The sequence below is a fragment of the Idiotropiscis lumnitzeri genome, chromosome 1, assembly GCF_059441095.1.
Source record: "Idiotropiscis lumnitzeri isolate Australia: NSW breed Sydney's pygmy pipehorse chromosome 1, RoL_Ilum_1.0, whole genome shotgun sequence".
NCBI classification, from domain to species: Eukaryota; Metazoa; Chordata; class Actinopteri; order Syngnathiformes; family Syngnathidae; genus Idiotropiscis; species Idiotropiscis lumnitzeri.
Window position 1 is genome coordinate 39992077 of NC_142391.1, and position 22668 is coordinate 40014744.

Sequence of the window (22668 nt, forward strand, 5' to 3'; positions counted from 1 at the left end):
TGGTACGCTAACAGAGATCTACTGTGGATTATGCCGGCATTATTCAGCAAACTCAAGTGTATTAAAACTAAAACACATTTTCAAGGTACGACCACGCACCAAGTGTTGCATTTATGAACTCAGACATCTCAGCACTCAAAGTAAAACAATATGAGCTATTTGCCACATGCCATCAATGGCAACACCGAACATTAAAACATAACTTACCTAGGTCGTTAGAATATTGAAATTTACCGTGCTTTTGTTGTTTTCAGGTACATACCACATTTTGAATGTGTAGATAATATTCTGCATACTAGAGAAGCAAAACAAAGCATCGTTTATTATGATTAAATGGAAAGAAAAGTTTCTTTGGCACAGTGCATTTCCCCAATTTTACTCATGTGTTCACTTCCTTCTACATTAAAAAAAATGGATTGGGGCCCAAGAAAAGTGAAATATGTTTACAAGTATTTCTTTTAGTATATACAAGAAGTTTTCATAATAATAGTGCAACGCGGCATGGAGTATAATTTTTGGTTGCATTTAAAATGCACTTAACATTTACACGTTTGCATCAAATATCAATGCATATTGTGTTTGTGGATGGCTGCAGCACCACACAAGAGCACAGAGACACAAATGGCAGTGTTTTAAAAAAAATCAAAATCGGGAACTGATATAAGCAAATTGAATCGGGGCTAGAGTGAATGAATCGTTGCGTCCCTACTTTATGTTGCTCTACAAGTTGGAGAAGTTACAGATTAAAACGATTTTACTCATCATTACATCATTTACTCATCAAGGACAACACAGCATTTTGTCAGTTGTTTTTTTCTGAAAAGAAAATGTTGCAAAGGACACCGTCCGTGTCTTTCGTCTTATCACAGTTATATAACATTTAATTATGTTTTCATGTGTAGATATGGACTGGCAATCTGTACTGGCATAGTTTTACAAGTGTAACCCCATTTTTGTCCGTACGCCATTGTGTGCCTGCCTGTCTGTGAGTGTCTTCTCTTGCAGAGTGATTTTAATGAGGGTTATGTTGGTCGGTGTTGATACCTCCTTGCCTCTATTAGACCCCATTAGAATCATCATTAGGATATTCCAGTGCTCGCCGTGGCTTCACAACGTTAGTATTTAAGATGTCTGTCTTATTTTCGGGTGAGACCTGCTTTTCTATTGGTCGCGTTGCATTGTGCCGGGACTAACACGTTGCCATGGCAACATTTTCCAATGAAGATATTTGCTTTTTTTTCTTATGTGCCACATTTTGTCTAGTTGTCCAAAGGAATCTTTTTTTTATTTAGCGCATAATTTTATTTAAAACCTGGTGCCCTATTCAGTGTGTGAAACGATGTAAGATTGGATTCAGGAATTTATGGTGAGATTGGTTATCTATTATTGTTAATACTAAAGCACAAGACAGAAAGCGGAACAAATAGAAAATAATAATACAAGGCACTACACTGCCTTTGGAATTCTCTATTTAGAGTTTTTTTGATAGGTTAAGTAGGCTGTTAAGCATAGGATATTCATTTAGTAGACTGTCAAGTTCTTTCACTGACCGTGCTTGAACAGTATTTTTATTTGAAGCCATTTTTGAGAAGAACTGCAGCATTTGTGTAGATTGGCAAAACAAAAATTGTAACATTGAACTATTCATAAGTGGGGTTTTTGTTGTCTTTCTGTGTTTTTTTTTCTCTGAATGCCAAGATCATGGAATTAAAACATATTCCAATTTGAAGGAAACCTTGTTTCATTTTTTTTTTCTCGATAAGACTGCCAAATGTATGCAGAAGTGAAAGGTGTACAGACATGGCATTTTGTGACATTGCCCATGCTTGAACTGCGGATAATTGCAGCAATTTAAGAAAGGCAATTTGCTGGAGTGCTAATTGGAAAGGCTCGCTGATTGTTGGAAGGGCCAATACTGAATGCTAAAGACACTTTGGAGCAGTTCTCAAAATTCCTTGATGCCATTTCCAAAATCTTCTGAAAGATGTCGGAGGGACAGGAAGGAACATCGACACTGAGGCCAAGATTACGGGCCACAACGTCTCTTCACAGCACAATTGAAACATAATTATTTTATGCCAGATTGTGTGCTCAGCAAAGCCCTGAATAGGGGCCGACATTTAACTTTAATTAGCTGTGATTTATTCATACTGACTGGATCGCAAGGAGGAATTGGATCATCTGATTATAGGCAAGCATGAAAATGACCTGATTAAACACTTAACAGAACCAAAGAGGAAGGAGACATGAGGAATCTGGGAAAGGAGACATTACTGCATCTGCAAAATTAGCTGCGTCTTGTTCTACATCCACATACTGACAAACAAGCTTCCCTTATGCACCTTTGGACTTCTTTCACCATGACGTATTTCCTGCTCAAACTAGGATACCATCTGAGATGACCCTTGCTATTGACTGTGGATTAAATCTCAAAATTTTTGTGACGTGTAGACATGAGGGTGATTGGAGGCCTGTCCATCGGGCACTCTGCCTCTTGCCCAGAGTCAGCTAGAATAGGCTCCAACTCGCTCATAATCCTGGGGGGGATTTTCAGTACAAAAATGGCTAGCTGGATCACCGCTTTCAATTTGTGTACAGAATCTGTACACCTTGGTTTGATAATTATGTTCTCACAGATGTGTATCTCTCCTCAGGTGTGTCAGCGAATGAGAATCTTGAATCTCGGAGTTGTAGCTCAACCAAAGTGCCCGGTCTTCAGCGCAGACGGGAACAGAACAACATTGAGGTGCCGTTTGCACCACCGCTGCCCAGCCCGACCCCGGCCTCAGCGCCAACGGGCTCCCCAGCCCCCGCTGCAGCTGCGGCGCCCCCAGAACCTCTTCGATCTCGCCTCCTAGCCCCATCTCCTCTCAGCGTCAAGAGGGAGCCACAAGGTCCACCCCCAGTCCCTTCCCCATCCCTGCTGAGAGCACCGCCCCATTGCTACCCTCCTCACCCACACTCGCAGCAGGAGCCCTGCATCCATCCACCCCCACAAACCCATGCCCGGCCAATCATAAGCCATCAAGTGCACCACCCGCTGCAGTACAGCCTCCACGACATCAGGTAGGTGTTAATGAGGCGCAAATTGATTACAGAGCTGTCAAAGATGAGACTCTTATCCTCCGTTTAATTACGACTAGATCAAATTCTTCCTTATCACACAATAACTGCAACATATACAGTATTAGTGGAATTTTTCACACTCAGTATAAAACAACACGTGAGTCACTTAAATGCTATATGGATTTATTCTGTTATATTTTCTCTGCATCACGTCCATAATTTCTCTCCTTGTCTCTGAAAATGGGATGAGCAACGCAATAAACCATAACACTTTCCAAACGCGTGTATTGTAGTCCAAGTGATGAGGTAATCTAAAATCACATACGCCACACAATATTGCGGGGTTTTTTTTCACACCAAAATTGATTTTCCGCCACCCTTGCAAGATTTACTGTTTTTCATTTAACAATTTCCTCCTTTAAAACGTCTGTCCTCGCCCCTGAAAGAGGCCTTATTTCATTACTTTTCTTGTCAACTCCCAATTATCATTTGATTCGGAAAGTGCATCATGCTACTAATTTTTATGTAATGTGTCAAAGTCATTTAATCCATCATTTAAACTCTACTCTTTTATTCTGTCACCTTTATGTTCAGCCACCAGAGCAGTGCTGTTCTTCCCAAACACCGCCTCACTCCATCTCAACACCACCCGCTCAGTGGGCTGCCATCTACGGCCCCCACCTTGCCTCTGTCCATAGCCAACCTCTCTACCTCGCACTATTCCTCCCTACGGAACCCGGCACATCGCCATTCGGCCATGTTTGCAACCCCAGCCACACTGCCTCCACCACCAACCTTACCAACCAACAGTTTAGTGGTGCCTGGGCACCCTGCGGGTACCCCTTACCCAGGTAATATTGCAAACACCTCACAACAGATAATCTACATTTTTGGACTTTAATTGGATTTCAACACAACACGATTACGTGAAATACTAACAGCCGTGCTCCTATTATTTGTCGTTATGATTCTAGTTACAATAATTAATCACAATTCAGTTTATTTCATTGCATTTTACCATTTTTGGCTTTGATGCCATTTTGCAAATGAAAAAAATAAATAAATAAAAATAATAAATCCGGGCGGCACGGTGGCCCGACTGGTTAGCACGATGGCCTCACGATACAGCTCTCGTGGATTCGATTCCGGCTCCGGCCTGCCTGTGTGGAGTTTGCATGTTCTCCCCGTGCCTGCGTGTGTTTCCTCCGGGTACTCCGGTTTCCTCCCATATTCCAAAAACATGCATTGCAGGTTGATTGGACACTCTGTATTGCCCCTAGGTATGAGTGTGAGCACGAATGGTTGTTTGTCTATGTGTGCCCTGTGATTGGCTGGCAACCAGTTCAGGGTGTACCCCGCCTACTGCCCGAAGTCAGCTGGGATAGGCTCCAGCGCCCCCCGCGACCCTAGTGAGGAGAAGCGATACAGAAAATGGATGGATAATGAATCTGACAATTTGCATCGTTTTCACAATTTATGCAAATTTTCATAAATTTTTGAATGAAAGACAATTGGAAAATGGACATTTAGCATAGCAACAAAAGAATTCTGAAAATTCTGCATATTTGTTTGGTTTGGGTTTTTTTGTTAGTTTCTTTATTGGCAGGTTACTGCACAGGTAGTTGTTGATTTATGCCTGAATTTCATTTTGACCAATCCGTCGGAAACTAATTATCACCATCCAAAGATGCATTTTTCCCTTTTGTTTATTACCTGTAAATGGGCGAATAAAACTTCAGAGATTGGAATAAATCCCTCGCCTTTACGGTTGGGGTGTAGTGTTGGTTCTTATCGAATGTAATTTCCCCCACCTTCATAGAGATTATTATTATTTTTGACTTACTGCAACTACAACCTTCCTTTGTCTCGCCTAAGTATAAACACAGGTGCTATCAACGCTGTTATAAAGTCGAAAATGTCATGAGTGGCGTAAATCAACGACTACCTGTATTCTGTGTAAATCCATGACTGATTAGTTGGTCAGCAGCAAAGTAGTGCAAAAAAAACACATAATCCTAAGCAATTGTGATTCATAAATAAATTAAAAAGGCATGAGTTGATATAGTGGAAGAACCTGAGAGTCCCTACTGCAAACTCATCAAACACCTTTGACATGAACTTAAACAAACATTGTGAGCCTCTCATTCAACATCTACAAATGCCCTTATGGATGAATGGAGACACAGTCCCACAGACGTACTCCGTCAATTGAAGTCTTCCCAGAAGCGTGAAAGCTGTTATCGTTTCTGTGACAATGACTGTCAGTTAAAAAAAAAAAAGAAAGAAAGAAAGAAAATGAGGCAAATTACACTGCCATGTCTCACACAGTGGTGATGAAGGGACGCAGTGATTTCATGGCGCTTCTCATTCTTGAATTTACTACTTTGGATATATTTTATATCGCTTTATATAGCTCATAACCAAGACTGAAGTAGGAACGAAGTCTACCATTTTAGGCAGATTGAACTTTAGTACTCAAACTAAAACAAGCAAGTATAGATGAGCCAATGTCATTTTATGGACGAACAGCTCCAAATCCCATCGAAATGTTAAAAATATGTTGCTTCCACCGTGGATCACAAATGTTCACCATGTGTTGTAGCAAAAGTGCATTTTCAATCGGTGATAGTGGCACATTTCCAGGGTGCCAAATTGTCAGTGGAATTGGACAATCATCAAAGCTGGAGAAAGGCAGCGCTTAAATAAGAGACTGTATGAAAATGTTGCACTGCATCAATGCAACCACAATATTTCATCTTGCCAGTAATTGGTGGTTGTAATTATTTCCTTAGATGCTTTCAAAGCTATTTGGTGCTGCAAAGCAAGGACACTAAGCGTCGTCTCCAGCAACGATGCTTGTCCCCCAAATCTGCCGCACCGTGCATTCCATTCAACGGCAAGTGTGTGTGTGTTTTCTGCTGGGATGACTCTTGGTTCTCTCCTGTCTTTAGATACCAGCCTGTTGATATCTTTCAACCAACCTATCATGTATTGCCAGCCTCATTCGGGGATTCTGATTGGCACATTGTCACAGGCAACTCTGTTACCACCACCAATGAGTCCCCACGTAGAAAATCCTCACAGCATGAGCTGGAGAAACAGAGAATGCCAGGTGACTATTTTCTTTCTCTTCTACCCTTGTTGTGAAGACTGACTGGGCGCCCGTGCCTTTTTTTTCCTTGTGTTTCCACCTTTCCCCCTCTCCCTGCCCCCTTTTTTTACTTTCCTTTTTTTTTTTGTTTTTTTGTTTGTTTGTTTGTTTTCCTCGCTCTCCTTTCTTGCAGAGCATGATCTACTGCGGCAGGAGCTGAACAACCGATTCCTGGTTCAGAGTTCAGAGCGGGGCCGGGGGCCATCCGCCTCGCCGCTGGCCCCCGTGTCGCTCCTGAGGGCCGAGTTTCACCAACACCAGCACATGCACCAGCACCAACACACCCACCAGCACACCTTCACGCCCTTCCCCGCCAGTCTGTCCCCGGCCGCCATCCTCACCCCGCCCACCGCACCTCCCATGGTGCGTAACCAAGCCAGAAATGTGAGGATAAGTAAAAAAAAGAAAAAATTAATTAATTCAATCAAATTTGAAATTCTAGTTACTTCCCTTGCCACCATCCCAAATCCCTTCTCAATCAAATCCCGCTCTCCATTGCTCCCATAACTGACCCGATAGGTCCCTTTGCTGTAAGAATCCCTCCCCTCAAGAAAACCTCTTATTTGAATCACACACTCAACCATGCACAAGACTATACTGGATGGGGATAGATGCATAATAATTCATATTATGCTTGTCTCTGTTCATTTTCATATTATTTATCGTACTTTGCGTTTCAAGGAGACTGTGTTGGGTCTGCCAAACAGGACCTCGTGTCTAGGTTTTATCTGAAATGTCACTCCTATAATATATTTTGTGCGAGGGAATCACCCTAAGGTAGGATTTTGCGTTGTGCTTCATTCATCTCTTTTGAAATTATGTCAATTGTCAATGGCATGTTCGAAAGTACGAACAAATTAGCAGACGAGCTGCCATGGGTAAGTGTGCAAAGCACATAGGCGGCAGACGGCGCAGTTTGTAGAATGCTGTCATTGCGAATGAAAGATACTATTTTGATCCTGTGGTTGTGCTGCTACTGCCGTTAACAAACTGCTATTAAGTTTTGCATGGCAGTTTATGCGGGAGGGTCAATCTGCATTTCCCAGACGAGTACTGAGGAAAAAAAGTTTATGACTAATCATTCATCATTTCTTACGTGGCAGTTCAGGCGGGAATCACAATTTCCCTCTTATGGCAGAATTATAATATATATCATTTATCTTCTCCTGACCTCTGATTAAGAGCTTGGTGGTCCCATTAGTAGCCCACTTTAAGATTCCCTCTCTCCCGTGGCTTGAAAATCAAAGCTCCGACATGGTCTCGGGTAATTACTGAGTGTTCTTCAGTCAAATCAACCGGCATCTGGTGTGTTGGTTATCGGTGACATGGCAAGAATCCCATTTAGTACACAGTCTCTGCTTCCTTAATGAAATAAGAAATTAGCTCACAGGCAACTGTGCATTGACTTTTTCACTATTTATTAGATTTTTTTTTCTACAACTGTGTTTCACCTTAATGTGTTTTCCTCACTCCACCATGTTCCTAACAGAGTTCTTCTCTTTGGATGCATGCTGAGAGCCGCAGGATTAATGATGTAGTTGTTGTTACTGTGTTGTCAGGCGGTTTATCACAATTTCTCTCTCCTGTCTTCTCTCCACTCCTCCTGTTGCCTCTTGTATAATTTCAGCTGTTACATTCCTTGGCTAATGGCAGTAATTAATGAAATTACACAGCATCGATATTTGTTTATTGTTCAGTGCCCTCAAGCAGGTGGCTTACCAAATGGCAGCATTGACCCACTCAGTCGCCCTCCCCTCCCCCTTCTACGTCTGTGCGCAAGGAATATCGATAAAAGATAAGCTGTTTAGAATCAAACTGACAAGCACTATAAATTCTCGGGGTGATTTTTTTTCTCTCCTTTTTCCCTTTACAAGGCTGTAAAGTGACAAGACGTCCCTCTTCTAGTGTTAGAATTAAGCTGGCCGGGCCTTTAGAAATGCAGAGGAGGCATTTAATGAGCTCGAAAGCTGGCTCGAGGTTTCCTCTCAGTAAGCTGCCTGTCTTTGATTTGGGCCCATTAGAACCCATGAAGGAGCACTGCCGCTGCTGCTATTTTTTTAGTGCAGATGTGAATGTCCCCGCTGCACCAGAGAGCCTCCAAGTCCAAAGCTTGTGTCCTCACAAGGAGCTTAGCCAACAGCTCAACCACCCGCGTCGCAGCACACACAGGAATATATGTCCTCACTACCCACTAAGTTTTATGTAAACGAAAATATTTCAGTGGCCGCCCGGAGAGTTTAGAAAAACACTCGCAGAAAGCACCTGCAAATGGTTTGTGCATTTGTGAAGGGAAATAAGTTACTGTCACATGTAATCAGTGTGTTTAAAAATTTCAAGCCTGTATTGGCTCGAGAAGAGACGAACAATGCCACTATTCATGTGTGGGGACAACGTTTTCGTTTTCCCTCTCGTCTCTCCTCCTCAGTTTCATGAGTTCCTTGTGTGTCTAGGGCATGATCAAAACATTTTCATTTGAAGGACACCGTTGCTAAATGGCAAATTACTAATGCGGTTATTCTGCTAGACTAGACCTCCCCTGCTAAAAAGCTTTCACCACATCAATTTAGCATTAAGAGAATTTTTTTCTACGTATCAGTTACATGCTGATCTGTCTTGAATCAGCTCCTAACCATTGCTAACGTCGTCTGCTCCACTCACATTAAATCCTTAAGGACGGATTGGTCACACAAAACACTCCTTATAGTCTTTCTTTGCTTTTCTTTCCACTATTTCTTAATTCACATTGAAAGTCTGGGCTTCTGACAAACATGTTGATCTTCGTGCAGCCTTTCCAATTGTAGCTGTGGGGCTTCATTTAAAAAGCCATAGTAAAAACTATTAGTTTCACATAAATTCTCCACTGAATAGAACCAACTGGTTTGATATATAATGATATAATTCCCATGATGAACACGCCCAACTCCACTCAACCACCGCCACCCTCATACTGAAGCCTTGTATGCTCAGTTGGATAATTTGTGCTCTTCTCTTGTTCGTAATTTGATTGCCTTATCTGACGATGTAATCTAAATAAACCCATGACTGTTGAAAGCCAGCTGCTTCACTTTAGGGCTTTATAGTCTGGATCAAATCCTGCTTATTGCTGTTTTGCAGATGGTGATCATATGTCTTGTTTTCTTCCCCTAAATGTCACAAGATGTTATGCTGAATGTGTTATATGATGGACTGACGTTATGAAATTAATCACATCTAATCCAATTTTCTCTTTTCTATTTTTTCTCTTCCAGTTTGACAAATATACCCCTAAACTGGACAATCCGTTCATCAGGCATCATTCAAATGTAAGTCATTGTAATTGAAATCCCTCATTTGCATTTGAAAAGGTCAATATTTGACCCATTTGAATGTTGTCCCGGGATCATTTGGTTTTCTCTGTTCCCTCTCTCCTCAGTTCTTCCCCTCTTACCCCCATACCATGCCAGGTATGCCCCCACTGCTCCCACACTCAGGACCATTCAGCTCACTGCAAGGAGCCTTCCAACCCAAGGTCAGCCCCATCGCCCAAATCTGATGCATGAGCTGAAAAAAACACTTTCATTTTCACACAAGACCTGTTTTGCACACATACTATACGATACACTCACCAGGGTCGCTGGGGGGGGGGTGCTGAAGCCTATCCTTGCTTTCTTCGAGCAGTCGGCGGGGAACACCCTGAACACTCTTTATTAATTAATTATTTAATAGATAATATAACCCACTATATACTACCAAAAAATAAATCACTTTTCAGAAGGCTTTCAAAACATTTACCTTTTAAATACAACTTTAATTTATAGGATTTTGTTGTAATGAGTCAATGTTCTTAGATTCACCACGCTCGATATCATTTATTGGTTACATTCATTGCAAAACAGAGTTATCTGAGCATGAGGCAAACCAGAGCTGAGTATTGACCTAAGCCATGACAGGCAACAGCTGAGAGCTTTAGATAACATCTGTCTGTCTAGGCGAGACAAGCCTCTAAAGGCTGCAAGGGTGATGGGCATGAGAATGGGGGGGATAAGATGTGGGAGGAGGGTGTGGTTCTGTCTGGCAGATGCCCAAAGGCTCTGACCTGGTGTAAGCACCAATCAAAGCTGTCCTAAATCCACTGGCCTTATTCCCGGTGGGTTCTGTCATGAAGAGGCCCTTTTGTTAAAGGCCCCTCCAGATGGAATACTCTTGTACGTGGAAATCCTCTGAGAGGCATCCTCCGAGATGAGCTTGGGGGTCAGAGATGTGTGGATGCTGGTGAAAGCTGATGACATAGGTCAACCTGCAGGAGTTTCCTATCCGTGATTTAAGGATGGATTAATACGGCTGATCCAGGCACTCTGATGACATGGAGAGAAAGATCACAGAGATCCGAGATGTGTTAGCCTGCTGTGGGTCAACAGCTGCAGCCTCATTGCAGTTGTAGCTTTGACACAGCAGTAGCTAAGGATTACATAGTTACGAGTCACATTGAACAAAGTCAGAATGATGATGGAAATCATCTTCCACTGGTTTGAAATTAGAACACATTCAACGCATGTGAATTGTACTCTTTAAATTATACTGTACATGCATTCAAAATGCTCTACCTTTAACTATTAATTCCTTCACCTTGAGCAGTGCGCTTTGTCAGTTAATGGGTGATCTGTCTCGTTCTTTTCAGGCGTCCAATCCCATCGATGTAGCAGCACGTCCTGGAGCAGTACCTCACACGCTCCTTCAGAAAGATCCACGAGTAAGCATCAAGTCATCCAACTCTGCTTCTTTTTTTTTTTGTTGAAATGGATGCCACTCCAATTTACAATCAGTAATTTCTGTTAATTTGTCCGAGTCAAACACCACAAGATAATACTGGAAACACATCATTTACGGGGGATATTTTAATGATATGTCATGACTGGAAAAAGTTTGTAAATCAATCTTACAGGGTTTAACTTTTGAATTTACAACTGTGTAGAGTGACTGTGTGGAGTTTGCTTATCATCACAACAATAACATAACTGCCTGACTAAATGTTTTGCCGAAGTCCGATTTTTGCAGGAAATTACTCAAGAGTCCAATGTAGATGCTACAAAAATGCTTTTCTCATAGGCAAAATATGAGTTCAGCAGTTATGTGCAATATCCAATACCCCCCCCCTTGCATGGTTTCTTCCCGCATTCCAAATATGTTCGACTTGGGTTAATTTAAAGCTCTGCACTAAACATTCCTTAAGTGTGAATGTGAGCGTGAATGGCAGTTTGTTGATATCTGCACTGTTCTTAGCAGGCAACCTGTCCACGGTGTACTCTGCAACTCGTCAAAGTCAACTGGGATAGGCTCCATCTAACCCGCTGCTATTGTGTGATCTGAGAAATGTCTTTTGCAATTAGGGCTAGGGTGGCATTGAACATTTATCCAAATGAAACTAACATTACTTCTATTAGTAATTAGTTATATGTTAGTAATAATTAATTCTATTAGTATTACCTCAAAACACCACCGCTTATTGCTCATATCATAAAGCTTCGGAGGCCAGATGACAAGTATTGTCTGTTTCTCTCCACGCAGATATCGGACCCATTCAGGACAAATGTTCGAGTAAGTTGCAGCTTTATTTCTCTCCTTTAAAATGTTTCGTTTCTCTGGCCAGGCCACAAAGTCAAACATTCCACAATAGTCACTGACCAAGAAAATACAAGCTGCTGCTTTTTAGGTTAGCATTGAAGTCTCTCTGGGTTAAAGTTAGGATTATATTGTGTTCCTCATTGCCTGCTTGAAAACCAAGATGACTTACCACTTTGTAGTTTGGCCAGAAATTCGCAATACCGACATCCACTTTTAGCTTTCCCTATAAAAGCCAGCTGGCTAACATCAGTTTCTCTCTAAATTTGTAGAAACCTGGCAAGTGGTGCGCAGTGCATGTCCAGATTGCGTGGCAGATCTACCACCACCAGCAGAAAATGAAGGTGCGTGAGATGGGAACAGTTTTTGCTGTCACAAAAACTAGATGGCAACATCCCAAACAGAAACACAGCACACACAATAGAGGTCATACAGTGAAATATGTATTTGAAAAGTAATCTGCAATCATGTTATTGGTTATTGAACTCAAACACAAGTGCTCTCGAGAAATTGTCATTAACCATACCAATGTTGGATGGACATAACTAAATGAGGGACGTCTCTGAAATAGTGTTGCACCATTGAGACCAGGCACTTCTAGTGAAGTGTGCACACATTTGTTGTAAGATAATACTTTTTGATTGGAGTCGCAGAGTTATTTGCCTGCTTACCACTCTAAAACAGCTCATTGTTAGGCACTGTTGCTTAACAACCTAATTTTTATTCCCCCTGTTTGTGCCTTCCTCAAATATAGCAAATGCAGCTGGATCCCCACAAACTGGACATGAATGGGAAGCTGGATCTGTTCAGTCGACCTCCAGGCCCAGGTGTCTTCCCGGGGTTCCCATATCCTCACGATCTAGCACGACCACTCTTCTCTACAGGTCAGTAGGGTCCCTCAGGACCAAAACAAATAGAGGAATAATATCAAGACACGTACCATATTTGATTTAAATTAGGTGCACTGTATTCATACCGTAATATCAATGAACATGACTATTAAAAAATACAAATTATACATAAGACGCACCGAGTTGAAAGGTGCACTATTTTTGTGAAGCATTGTATCTTAATGGTTTATTGTACCGTATTTTATATATTTAGCGCTATTATGCTTGGTTCAGACCGGTCAGGTAGCAGCACGTTTCTCGCTTACTTGCGCTGTTTGCCATGCAACTACAGGCTGGTTGCTTTGAGCAAAAGAGGGGATAATTCAACAAACAAATAAAAGTTTAAACGTTGCTTGTCAATCTGGTGACTAGTGGTTGTGCTATTACTTTGGCTAATGCTAATGCTATCTTGATTGACAGTTCAACATCTGTAAACAAGTAATTTGTACTCACCATTATCCAATCTTTTTTGCTCGGTTCCGGCAACTATAACGAAAACATATAGAAGCCTACTAGCGATTAGATGCAGATGTGAATAACAACGTGAACGTAATTGAAAGGAATTTGAATTAAGGGCGATGAACTGAGGAAGGTGACATTCATTCCTGCAAGATGCACTGCCGATTTTAAAAAAAAAATGTAAGGATTTTAAGTGTGCATTAGGGTTGGGAAAATACAGTAATTTGAATCGTTATTACATCACATGACTGACATGTATGAACTGCTGTATTGCTTATGGCAGTTGTACAATTAGAGCTGGTGGAAGGCATAAGCAAAATAAGCACCTGCAAGAAAAATAAACAGTCATCAGAATAAAAATGTTTAATGTAATAGAAATGGAATGAAATGATTTGCAAACTCTTTTCAAGTTAGATTCAATTTAATACAGGTCAAAGACAAGATATTTAATGTAATATTTTGCAAATATTTACTAATTTTGACTTTGAGCCCGTCTCAATCACTATCAATTACCATTAATACAGCACTGTGCACGTTGTGCACTGCACATAAATGCAAAGTTGAGTTTTGTCATGGCATGACTCGGGGAGGACTCAGATCATTCAGAAGCTCCAAAATTGCATTATTGATATGTCGTTTGTAATTCTTCTTGGATTATTATCTTTAATTTTTTTTTATGAACATGAACACATTGCAACAAAAAACGAGAATTACAAAACCCTTGCAATAAAAAAATAAAACAAAACACAAATTACAAACAATTAATGCCACAAAAGCCAACATTCCAAAAAAAATGCAGAAATGTCAGCCCAACAACAGCAAGAATTGTAGTCTGCAACCAATGGCAATAAAGTCCAAGGAATCCATATCTGCTTTGCACCTGCCTCTCAGATGTGTTACTTAAAGGTGGAAAATCATCCCGCACACTTTAGCACAGGCAGACACAATCCTGGTTATGCGCTGTACATAGGACTCAAACGCTGAAACAGAGAATGAGGAATTGTCGACTGAAGGTTCATTTGAGTGTCCAGTGAGGTGTTGGTAGAGTGGGGTATGGGGGTAAGCGGTTCTCTGATGTGGAGCTCCAAGTAAATTGTAGGCGGGTAGGCAGGTCGGTCGGCTGTCTGTGCGTGGTCCAAGGGATCAACAAAGTCGAAATGTGATCTGAGGTCGGAGAAACTGTAGCAACTATCTGGTAATTAAGCGGGGAAATGAGAGATATAGCCGCATTATACTTGGATTTCATCCTTAGATTACCATTGAATGGAGTAGTTGTAGTTGACTGAAGGAAAATCCAACTGAGAATCATTTCTAATTGTGCACCACTAACTTAACGTGAGCTAATTATAGAGGTAACAATTATCTGATTGGAAACTAATAATCGTAATATCCTCTCTTCTCTGAAAGGCTCTGGCCACCCAGCTCCCTCTCCATATGGTCCTGCTCCTCACCCCAGTGGCTTCCTGCCTCCTAGCCATTTGGCAGGTAAGTGTAAGTAATTCCATGTTCAAATTGTCTTCTTTTACCATCACTCTCACACGGGCTATCTCACCTGAGCTCATCTACTGCATTAACCAATTGCAGAATGCCAAATATAGACGATAACCTTTTTTTTCTGTTGTTGCAGCTTAAAAGAATAAAACATTTCAACAGTGACAACATAGAGTCACATGTTTTGCTGCTTTTGCTTTGCTTTTGAAACGATGAGCAATCTCAAAATCTCTGATGCGTATCATTGCCAAATAATCAAGTTGGTCACATTTTGTGATCATCCCCACTCGTGTTTATATATTTAATACTAATGCTTTAAAGAATTAAATCACTCACAAAATTATTTACGTAACAGTGACATTTCATGATTACACATTCCACACACACCCACCCACCCCACACACACATTTTTTAAAATAAAAGCAGGAGGGCTGAAGGATTTATTTTTTTGTGACCAAAATCGCAATCTCAGATGTAATTTCAAGATCGTCAAAGCTGCAATTTTTTAAAAATTCTTTTTTTTTATTGTTTTTAATGGTATAATGGCATTTTCTGTCATGAATCAAAATGTCACTACACATTGTGAAGAGTAAAAATACAGTTCAAAAGGAAAAGGCATGGCTCGGTCATCATCACTCTTTGGCCACCGAGTACTTGGGTGGCTGTTGAAGCAGGCGGCCCCTGTGTCAGCGTTACGGTCGTCTGGCCGGGTGACCTCCGAGGGAGCCTCGGCTGTGGCTCTCATTCGAATGGGACCCAGCGAGCGGTGCGTGTGCTCGCGGGAAGAGTTGAGGAGACTTCGACTGGTTGTTCGTGTGAAACCTATAATTTTTTTCAGTCGCCATATCACAATATTTGGCCGCAGCCTAGGTCCCTCGTTTAAATAAACCACTGTGAAAACTGAAGCCATGTTAAGTCCAAACTCTTGATGATTTTTAAAGATAACTAGGTAGTTTATTGTTGTGAACTGTCTCGAGTCTCAAAGTTTATTACCATTCTTAAAAGAAAATTAAATAAAAAATACTAAATGACTACTGTGGTAACATCGCACAATCAACGAAAAAATCATTGATGTGATTTTAGTCATGACAAGATTGGAACATTTCTTTTATGTAGTGTAGCAACTTTGGACTTTGGGAACATTGTGGAGTTGGGCTTAAATTGAATTAGAAATAGAATTTTCAAGTCTTGAAGTTAATGGTTATGTAATTTCAGAGAGTATCTCACTGAGAGGTGAAGGTTTGCGAGGGTTTGTGCATGGCATTAATGTTGCTTTTTTTCATCAGGGTTCATTCAAGGTTGCAAAGGTGTTTGCAAACAGTTTTCCTTGTCACAATGGAATTTTGAACATGTGCAAAATTTGATGGCGAGAAGAAAAACTGTTAGCGACCATTAGAACTGTTTCCAAAAGTCGAGCGAACGTCTTTGCAACCATGAACCAGCCCTGACGAAAAAATAATGATTTTGTTCGTTAACACATGTCGTTGCCATCCCAGTACAATCTTTCACAGCATGTCAGTGTTTTATAGTGTTTTGATTTGCCTTGCAAAAGTTGAGTTCAGATGTATCACATGCATAAGGGATAATGATGATGACGACAATGAATCTTTGTTGGATTTGTTTGTGTAACGTACTTATTTATCTGTGTATTAATTGTAATATTCATTCACATGCTCAGTCTTGAACTTTCTGGGTTATAAATTGTGATCTGCCCTTGAATGGACCCATTTGGTTCTTATGATTTACATGCCATCCTCAAAAAAGAAGACAAGGTGACAAAAGAGCCCTTTGTTGTCTGTTGATAGATAGTATCAACTCTCCCTGTTAAAAATACTCCCAATTCCAAAATGCTTTTTGGAGGAAACTTTTGATCTGATGGTTAAGATGCGTGAACATCTAGTGTGCCTGTATCATTTTTTTTCTGCTTTGGTCCAGGAAAGTGAGCACACCCTCAAACACCTGTTCCCTCAGCCTTTCTACAGGCAGTTTCTGCTCATTCCCAGGAACTCTTAAATAAGGCAATGTTGTTGTCCTAATCCAAGAGTGACAACCCACTCCAGTTAGGAGTGCTGGCCACTGCAGTATCCGGAGGCAAAGCGCTAGGGTGGCAGCGTTAAACAAAACAGCTCGCTTGTAAGAGAAAAGCAGAGTGGAACGGGTCGGGGTTGGTGGTGATCACCGTTCGGCAGTCGCCCCCACCCTACCCCCCTTTTTGCTAATCCCTGTTTGGCATTTTGCAGATCCTTTCAGTCGCTCCAGTTCCTTTGGCGGCCTCGGCAACCTTTCAAGCAGTGCCTTCGGAGGATTAGGCAACCCCTCGCTTGGTAAGCGCTGGCCCCCTCTGCTCCTCCAACGCTCCCCTCTTCAATCTGGCCCCTGTGGCTAGAAACATAAATGAGTAGGAAAAGCATTAGACCACAGGGGGAGTCAGAAGGGGAGGAGAAAATTCAAGACACTTAGCTCTAGTTTCCAAGTCAAAGCCGCTCCGGCCAGGGAAGGCTGAACAAAGCACACTGCAGCAGACCTTCTTCTTGCTGCCATTTCATCTCCCAACTGTATCCCCAACAGCCGGGGTTTAATCTTTAGAGGCCACTGCCAACGGATCCTCTCAGGCCCTCTGTTGGTGGCAATTCAACTATTAATTATTAGACATCCCCCTTCACCACTATCAAGGAGGGTTGTCCGTCTCCCTTTCCCTTCGTTGTTCAATTTTTTTTTAACTGCCAATTACTGATTTACCCTGTTGACAAAATGGATGTGATTGAAATAGAAATGCTTTGGAATGATAAAGTCTCCTGCATTTTTGCAGCCCTCGGCTACAGAAGGGGCAAATGAATCGTCGGTACAGAGAAAGCAAGTCTTTTAATCCAAAGGAAAATTTGGGTTTTTTTTTTATCCTGGAGGAATTACATTAACCTGAGATTCTTTCAAACAGCCTCAATGAGTGAGCCTCCAGAGAAAAAGGCAAAGGAAGCTTTTAATGCTGAGTTGTTCCTATTTTGTTGCTCCCCCGAAATGTGCAAAATAAATTCATAATAGCTCCAATGTTTGTCTCTACCTTCCTTCCAGGGTCCAACAGTATGTTTGGCCCCAAGGACGGGCCCGGAGGATTGCCCCCGTTTAGCAGCCCACAACATGACACCTGGAACAGGCTGCGACGTACGCCGCCATCTTTCCCTACGCCGCCGCAGTGGCCTAAATCAGCTGATGCGGAGAGGAGCAGTTCCGCCAACAGTCATGAGCGAGACCGAGAGAGGGAGCGGGAACGAGAGAGGGAAAAAGATAAAAGAGACTCATCTATTGGAAAAGAGGAGAAGGATAAAGACCGGTGAGCCTTTAATTTGTTCTGTGAATAATAACAGGCAGACATTATTTACATTATAGTCAATGCGCTAAGTCAAAATATAAACCAATTCAAAAGAATGTATAAAAAAATATAGCTGGACACAGGGAATCGATTTGGGGTGGATAAATATACAATATGTACATTATTTATATTTTTGTGTGTATAAGGAAGAATGATTGACTATGTATGTAGGGGGTTCCTCTTGGAGTACATGCAATGCATACAAAAACTCTACACACCTCTGTTCACATGCCAGGTTATGAGATTTAAAAACCAAAACTCACATTAATTTGACCAATTACCCCCACAACTCAATTGCAAAAAAATATGTTTTCAAGATGGGAAATTTGGTTGCATAAGTTTTCACACCCTCCTATGTTGTGGAAGCCCAATGCGGACCATGGCTTGTTCTGTAAAGTTTGACATGACAAATATCAGAAAAAGCTGACTACAACATTTAAACTTGTTTTGTGGTTAATCAGAGGCACTTTAAATGGTGGCAGGTGTGGGTTGACTAATATTTGACATTAATTTGAATGTGACTGGTCAGGTCCCCAGTAAGAGTGTGCACATATGTTTTTTGGTTGTCACTTCTTGATTGATAATTTACCCTCAGTAATGCTTTTTTTTAATTGATAATTTCTTCTTACTCCTTTTTGGACTGTCAGTACATGATGCTTCAGGATAGGATATTTATCCACTCATCTGTTTTCTAGCTCATATCTTCATTAGCTTCACCTTTGCACTGGTGCCTATCTGATCTGCATGCCAATTGCAAGGCGCACTTGGACAAACATCCATTCACACTCATGTTCTCACTTAAGGGTAAATTCTTTAATTAACCGAGCGCTTCTCAAATATTTTCTGTTACGCCCCCCCCCTCCCAGTAAGAAGAAAACAATCCCCCCACACCACCACCACCACCACCCACTCTCCACCGCAACTATAAATAATATCATTTTTGTTGCAAAACAAACCAACACCGTAGACCGAATGGGCAATGAGAGCGCCACTGCCTACTACTGGAGTGGACATGCAATTACACTTTATTATAGTACGGTGGAAAAAAAGCATGTTCCCCAGGGTCACACACACCCCCCTCAGCATCACACCGTGCCCCCCAACTAACAGTTCGCCACTTATTACGATACTCTGGAAGCAGTGATGTATTTGGTTCATAATATCGAAAGACTGTCGTGAATAGGCACCAAGCTGCTTAAAGCAAAGAAATTTAAATCTCACAAATTAATTCTGCATTAAATTATCTCTTCAGTTGGAGGCTGGAAGCATGACAGGGTGAACTGAAACTAACCTGGCGTTCTTATCATCACAGGGATTCTGTGGAACGTAACCGCCACTCCAACCGGTCATCTCCAGCCTCTGCACCAGTCAGCTACCAGATCAGCAACTTGATACGTAACACCAGCCAAAACAGTGATCCAGTACAGCATCACAGTGGCGGCGTGGATCGGGTGCGGGAGGCAGAGAAAGAGCTACTGGAACGCCATCGAGACTCCTCCGCCCTCATGGACGTGAAGATTAAGGAGAGCCGCTCGCCTGGAAAGGAGATGCTAGAGAGAAGATCTTCCGAGGACTCTATTAAACCAACTCAGCGTTCTCCCTCTCCCTATTCCAAAGCAGTGATCAATGAGCAGAGCATGAAGATGGCGTGTGGGCCTCCACCTACACTCAAAGACAGTGAGAGGAAAGAGCCTCCAGCTGGGGAACAATTCCACAAGGTAAAAAATGATGACATGAAGATCAAAGAGGAGAGGAAGGAGGAGCAGGAGGTTATGGTGGTGAGTTCAGAGCCAGCCAACCAGACGCCTGCACAAGTGCAATCTGCTCCCATTTCCCACCCTGGAAATCCACACCACCATCACCCTCCTTTGTCTCAGCATCCTCATCTCCCTTCCCCGCGTGGCAGTGACATTCCAGCCGCAGGTTTGCATGGTGTGCCCATGGCACACTCACTACCCCTTTCTATGAGTGCCATGCCCCAAATGGGCAGCCTAAATGTTCTGGACCGGGCTCGCATGGCTCCCTTCATGGGAGTCAGCCCGCTGGCAGGAAGAGAGCGTCTCCCCCACCCGGCATTCCCTTGGGACCCTCTTCGCGAGGCCTACCGCAACCTGGACCTGCAGAGGCGCATGGACTTCCAGCTCAGGGCCGATCAAGGACACCGCTTCTCCAGCGTGTACGAACAGGAGCGAGCCTACCGTGAGCGGGAGGCGCATGACTACTCTCACCACGAGCACCTTTTGGAAGTGCGCAGGGAGCACGAAAGGATGAGGCAGCAGGCGGAGGAGCGAGAGCGCCTCCACCTGCGGGAAGAGCTAGACCGAGCACGGCTCCATCAGCTGCACCAATCGCCCATGGAAGGCCACCTACCGCACATGCCTCCATTTATGCCCCACCTTGGTGGAATGCCCTACCCCAGACTCAGCCCCTCCACTGGGCACAACGGCCTTCTGAACAGAACACCCCCTACCGCTGCTCTCAGTGCGCCTCCGCCACTTGTGCCAGCTGGCAGCGGCAGGCCTGCCTCCCCCAGGAGGACTACACCCCTCACAACCACCCAAGACCCTCGGGACTACTCCCCGTCTCGCAACCCCAAAGAAGTAGAGGCCCGGTAGCTTTTTGGACAAGTGCACTCATAAGCTCCACCCTCCCAATCAAAAATTGTCCTTTGAACAAAATGCACTCCTCTTCCACAGAGAAGAGCAGACTTCCCCAAGGGAAAGAGTATGATTGTACAGTATCTGATTGAGCACACGCCATGAATATTTTTTGTGGACTGAAGGTTTGAGTAATGTCAAGAGAACACGAAAATGTGTATGTTTATATCCACCTTAAATATTTGATAATTATTAATATATTAATCAAATAACTTTTTTCAGCTTTAAGTGAAAAAAGAGGCTCTGAAAGGATTTGTATATTTGCTATCCTTGTTCCATGTATAGATATTATTTCTATGAATTTGATGTAATTTGTGCATTTTCCACACCTTTTACAATATTTATCCCCATTGATTGTGCGTCATACCATTTATGACTGTAACGACTGGATTTTGATTACCCTCGGCTAATTTAACCTCATGGTACCAGGATATCCTCAAAACGGCAATGTACAGTGTTGTATTACCAATTTGCTTTGCCTCTGAGATATGCAGACAAATATATATAATGAGGTCTTTGTTCAGTCTCTGTACAGAAAGATGATGTAAATATCCCTTTGCTGCAAAATGACGATGTAAATTTATTAGGCTTTTCTAACCATTTCTTAAAAAAAGAAAAGAAAAGAAAAAAACATGACACGAGATTAAGTCCAATTTGTGGAATTCATCTTGATTTAATATCAAGGCAACAGGCAAGCCATGCCACTGGATTCAAAGTGACGGTAGGTGCTGGAAGGGAGTCGAGAAGGATCATCTGCTATCTATGCAAAGCAGCAATGGCACCCGAGCGAGATCTCCTGGGGGAAGCAGAGTGGTGACACTGAGAGGCTTGGGTAAACCCATGTTGATATTTACCAATGAATTCACAAACGGTAATACTAAAAGACTTCCATGTCATAAACTGGACCAGACCCAGACCGAAAAGAGGGACACTTTAAAGTGGGCAGCAAAAGGACATTCTCTGTCAAACTTATGGTTATGTGCAGTTGTTTTTCTTAGATTCTTGTATACAAAAGAAGTAGAGTTTTAGGCGTGCAAAATAAAAATGAACATTCATGGTTTAAAATGTATGGAATAAAGTTTGGACCTAATGTCACATGTTTTCTGCCTGTCCTTTTATTACAATTTGAAACAATGATGGGATTTTCATATTTTGCCTGTCGCTTTTGACATATCACTATTTTCTCATCTGCAATCAGTTTATTACTTTGCCACCACAACGGCAGCACACTTTTACGCCAAGGCCTCACAATCCGATCATTAGACCATAATTTGTCATACATTTGATACGCAGGATCAATGAGATTGCGCCGTGACAATCTGGTGGGGCAAAATAGGTCATTGATTTCGTATGAAAGAAGGTTTTGAGTGTTTGTGTTTCAGGTAACCAGTATTGACCGGCAGCCCAGCAGCATATTGACCCGCAGTCTGGGCTCATTAAAAGGAACAATGCCTTCGAGGCAGGCTATTGGTGGAGGAGAGGTTCTCTCCTAATGCACAAGCCCTCATCTGCCTTTCTAATGAGGCCCCAAGATGCAGTTGGAGTGGTACCAAGGTGACCCCCGAGGCACCCTGTCTTTTTTATTGACAAGACCTTGGCTCCACTTGCCTCCTGTCCAGAGACGGCCAATTCAGCCTGATAATGCCCTGACTACTCATCTCACTGCTGTGTGCCATGAGAGCCAGCGATCCTATCCCATGGTATCAGCACATAATGACAGTGTGGGATCAAACTGAGGCCAGGTCATTAAGGGATGTTATTGGAAATCTATGGCACCTCTGTGTTCCACACACTTCAGCTGAGGTGTTTTTTTCTTTCTTTCTTTTTTTTTTAAGGCTTGTTGCAACTACACTGCCAGGATTGGGCTGGTGTATTGGCGAGACTTAAATTACCGGTACTATTGCTTTCAATTTAGGCTCCCAGAAATGGAGCCATGTATCGCTTAGATGGGTAGCATCTGTCCGCAAACAGCTTCACTTTACTACTATG

The 22668-nt window shown here is 42.4% G+C and overlaps 1 protein-coding gene across 6 annotated transcripts in view; it reads left to right on the forward strand.

The window, feature by feature from the left end:
- fbrsl1 (fibrosin-like 1) overlaps positions 1 to 21774 on the forward strand; it is a 280246-nt gene extending 258472 nt beyond the window's left edge. The window contains exons 8-20 of one of the 6 annotated variants that reach the window (XM_088300656.1): positions 2655 to 3066; positions 3661 to 3917; positions 6018 to 6178; positions 9466 to 9519; positions 9630 to 9725; positions 10875 to 10946; positions 11762 to 11791; positions 12088 to 12159; positions 12570 to 12699; positions 14572 to 14655; positions 16896 to 16979; positions 17725 to 17983; positions 19335 to 21774. In XM_088300656.1, coding sequence (XP_088156782.1) covers positions 2655 to 3066; positions 3661 to 3917; positions 6018 to 6178; positions 9466 to 9519; positions 9630 to 9725; positions 10875 to 10946; positions 11762 to 11791; positions 12088 to 12159; positions 12570 to 12699; positions 14572 to 14655; positions 16896 to 16979; positions 17725 to 17983; positions 19335 to 20637 — 3014 coding nt within the window. In that variant the 3' untranslated portion in view covers positions 20638 to 21774. Of the gene's footprint in view, positions 1 to 2654; positions 3067 to 3660; positions 3918 to 6017; positions 6179 to 6350; positions 6602 to 9465; positions 9520 to 9629; positions 9726 to 10874; positions 10947 to 11761; positions 11792 to 12087; positions 12160 to 12569; positions 12700 to 14571; positions 14656 to 16895; positions 16980 to 17724; positions 17984 to 19334 lie in introns of all 6 variants that reach the window. The other 5 variants (XM_088300613.1, XM_088300622.1, XM_088300630.1 and 2 more) reach the window with 5 other exon arrangements.
- Positions 21775 to 22668: the final 894 nt, after the last annotated feature.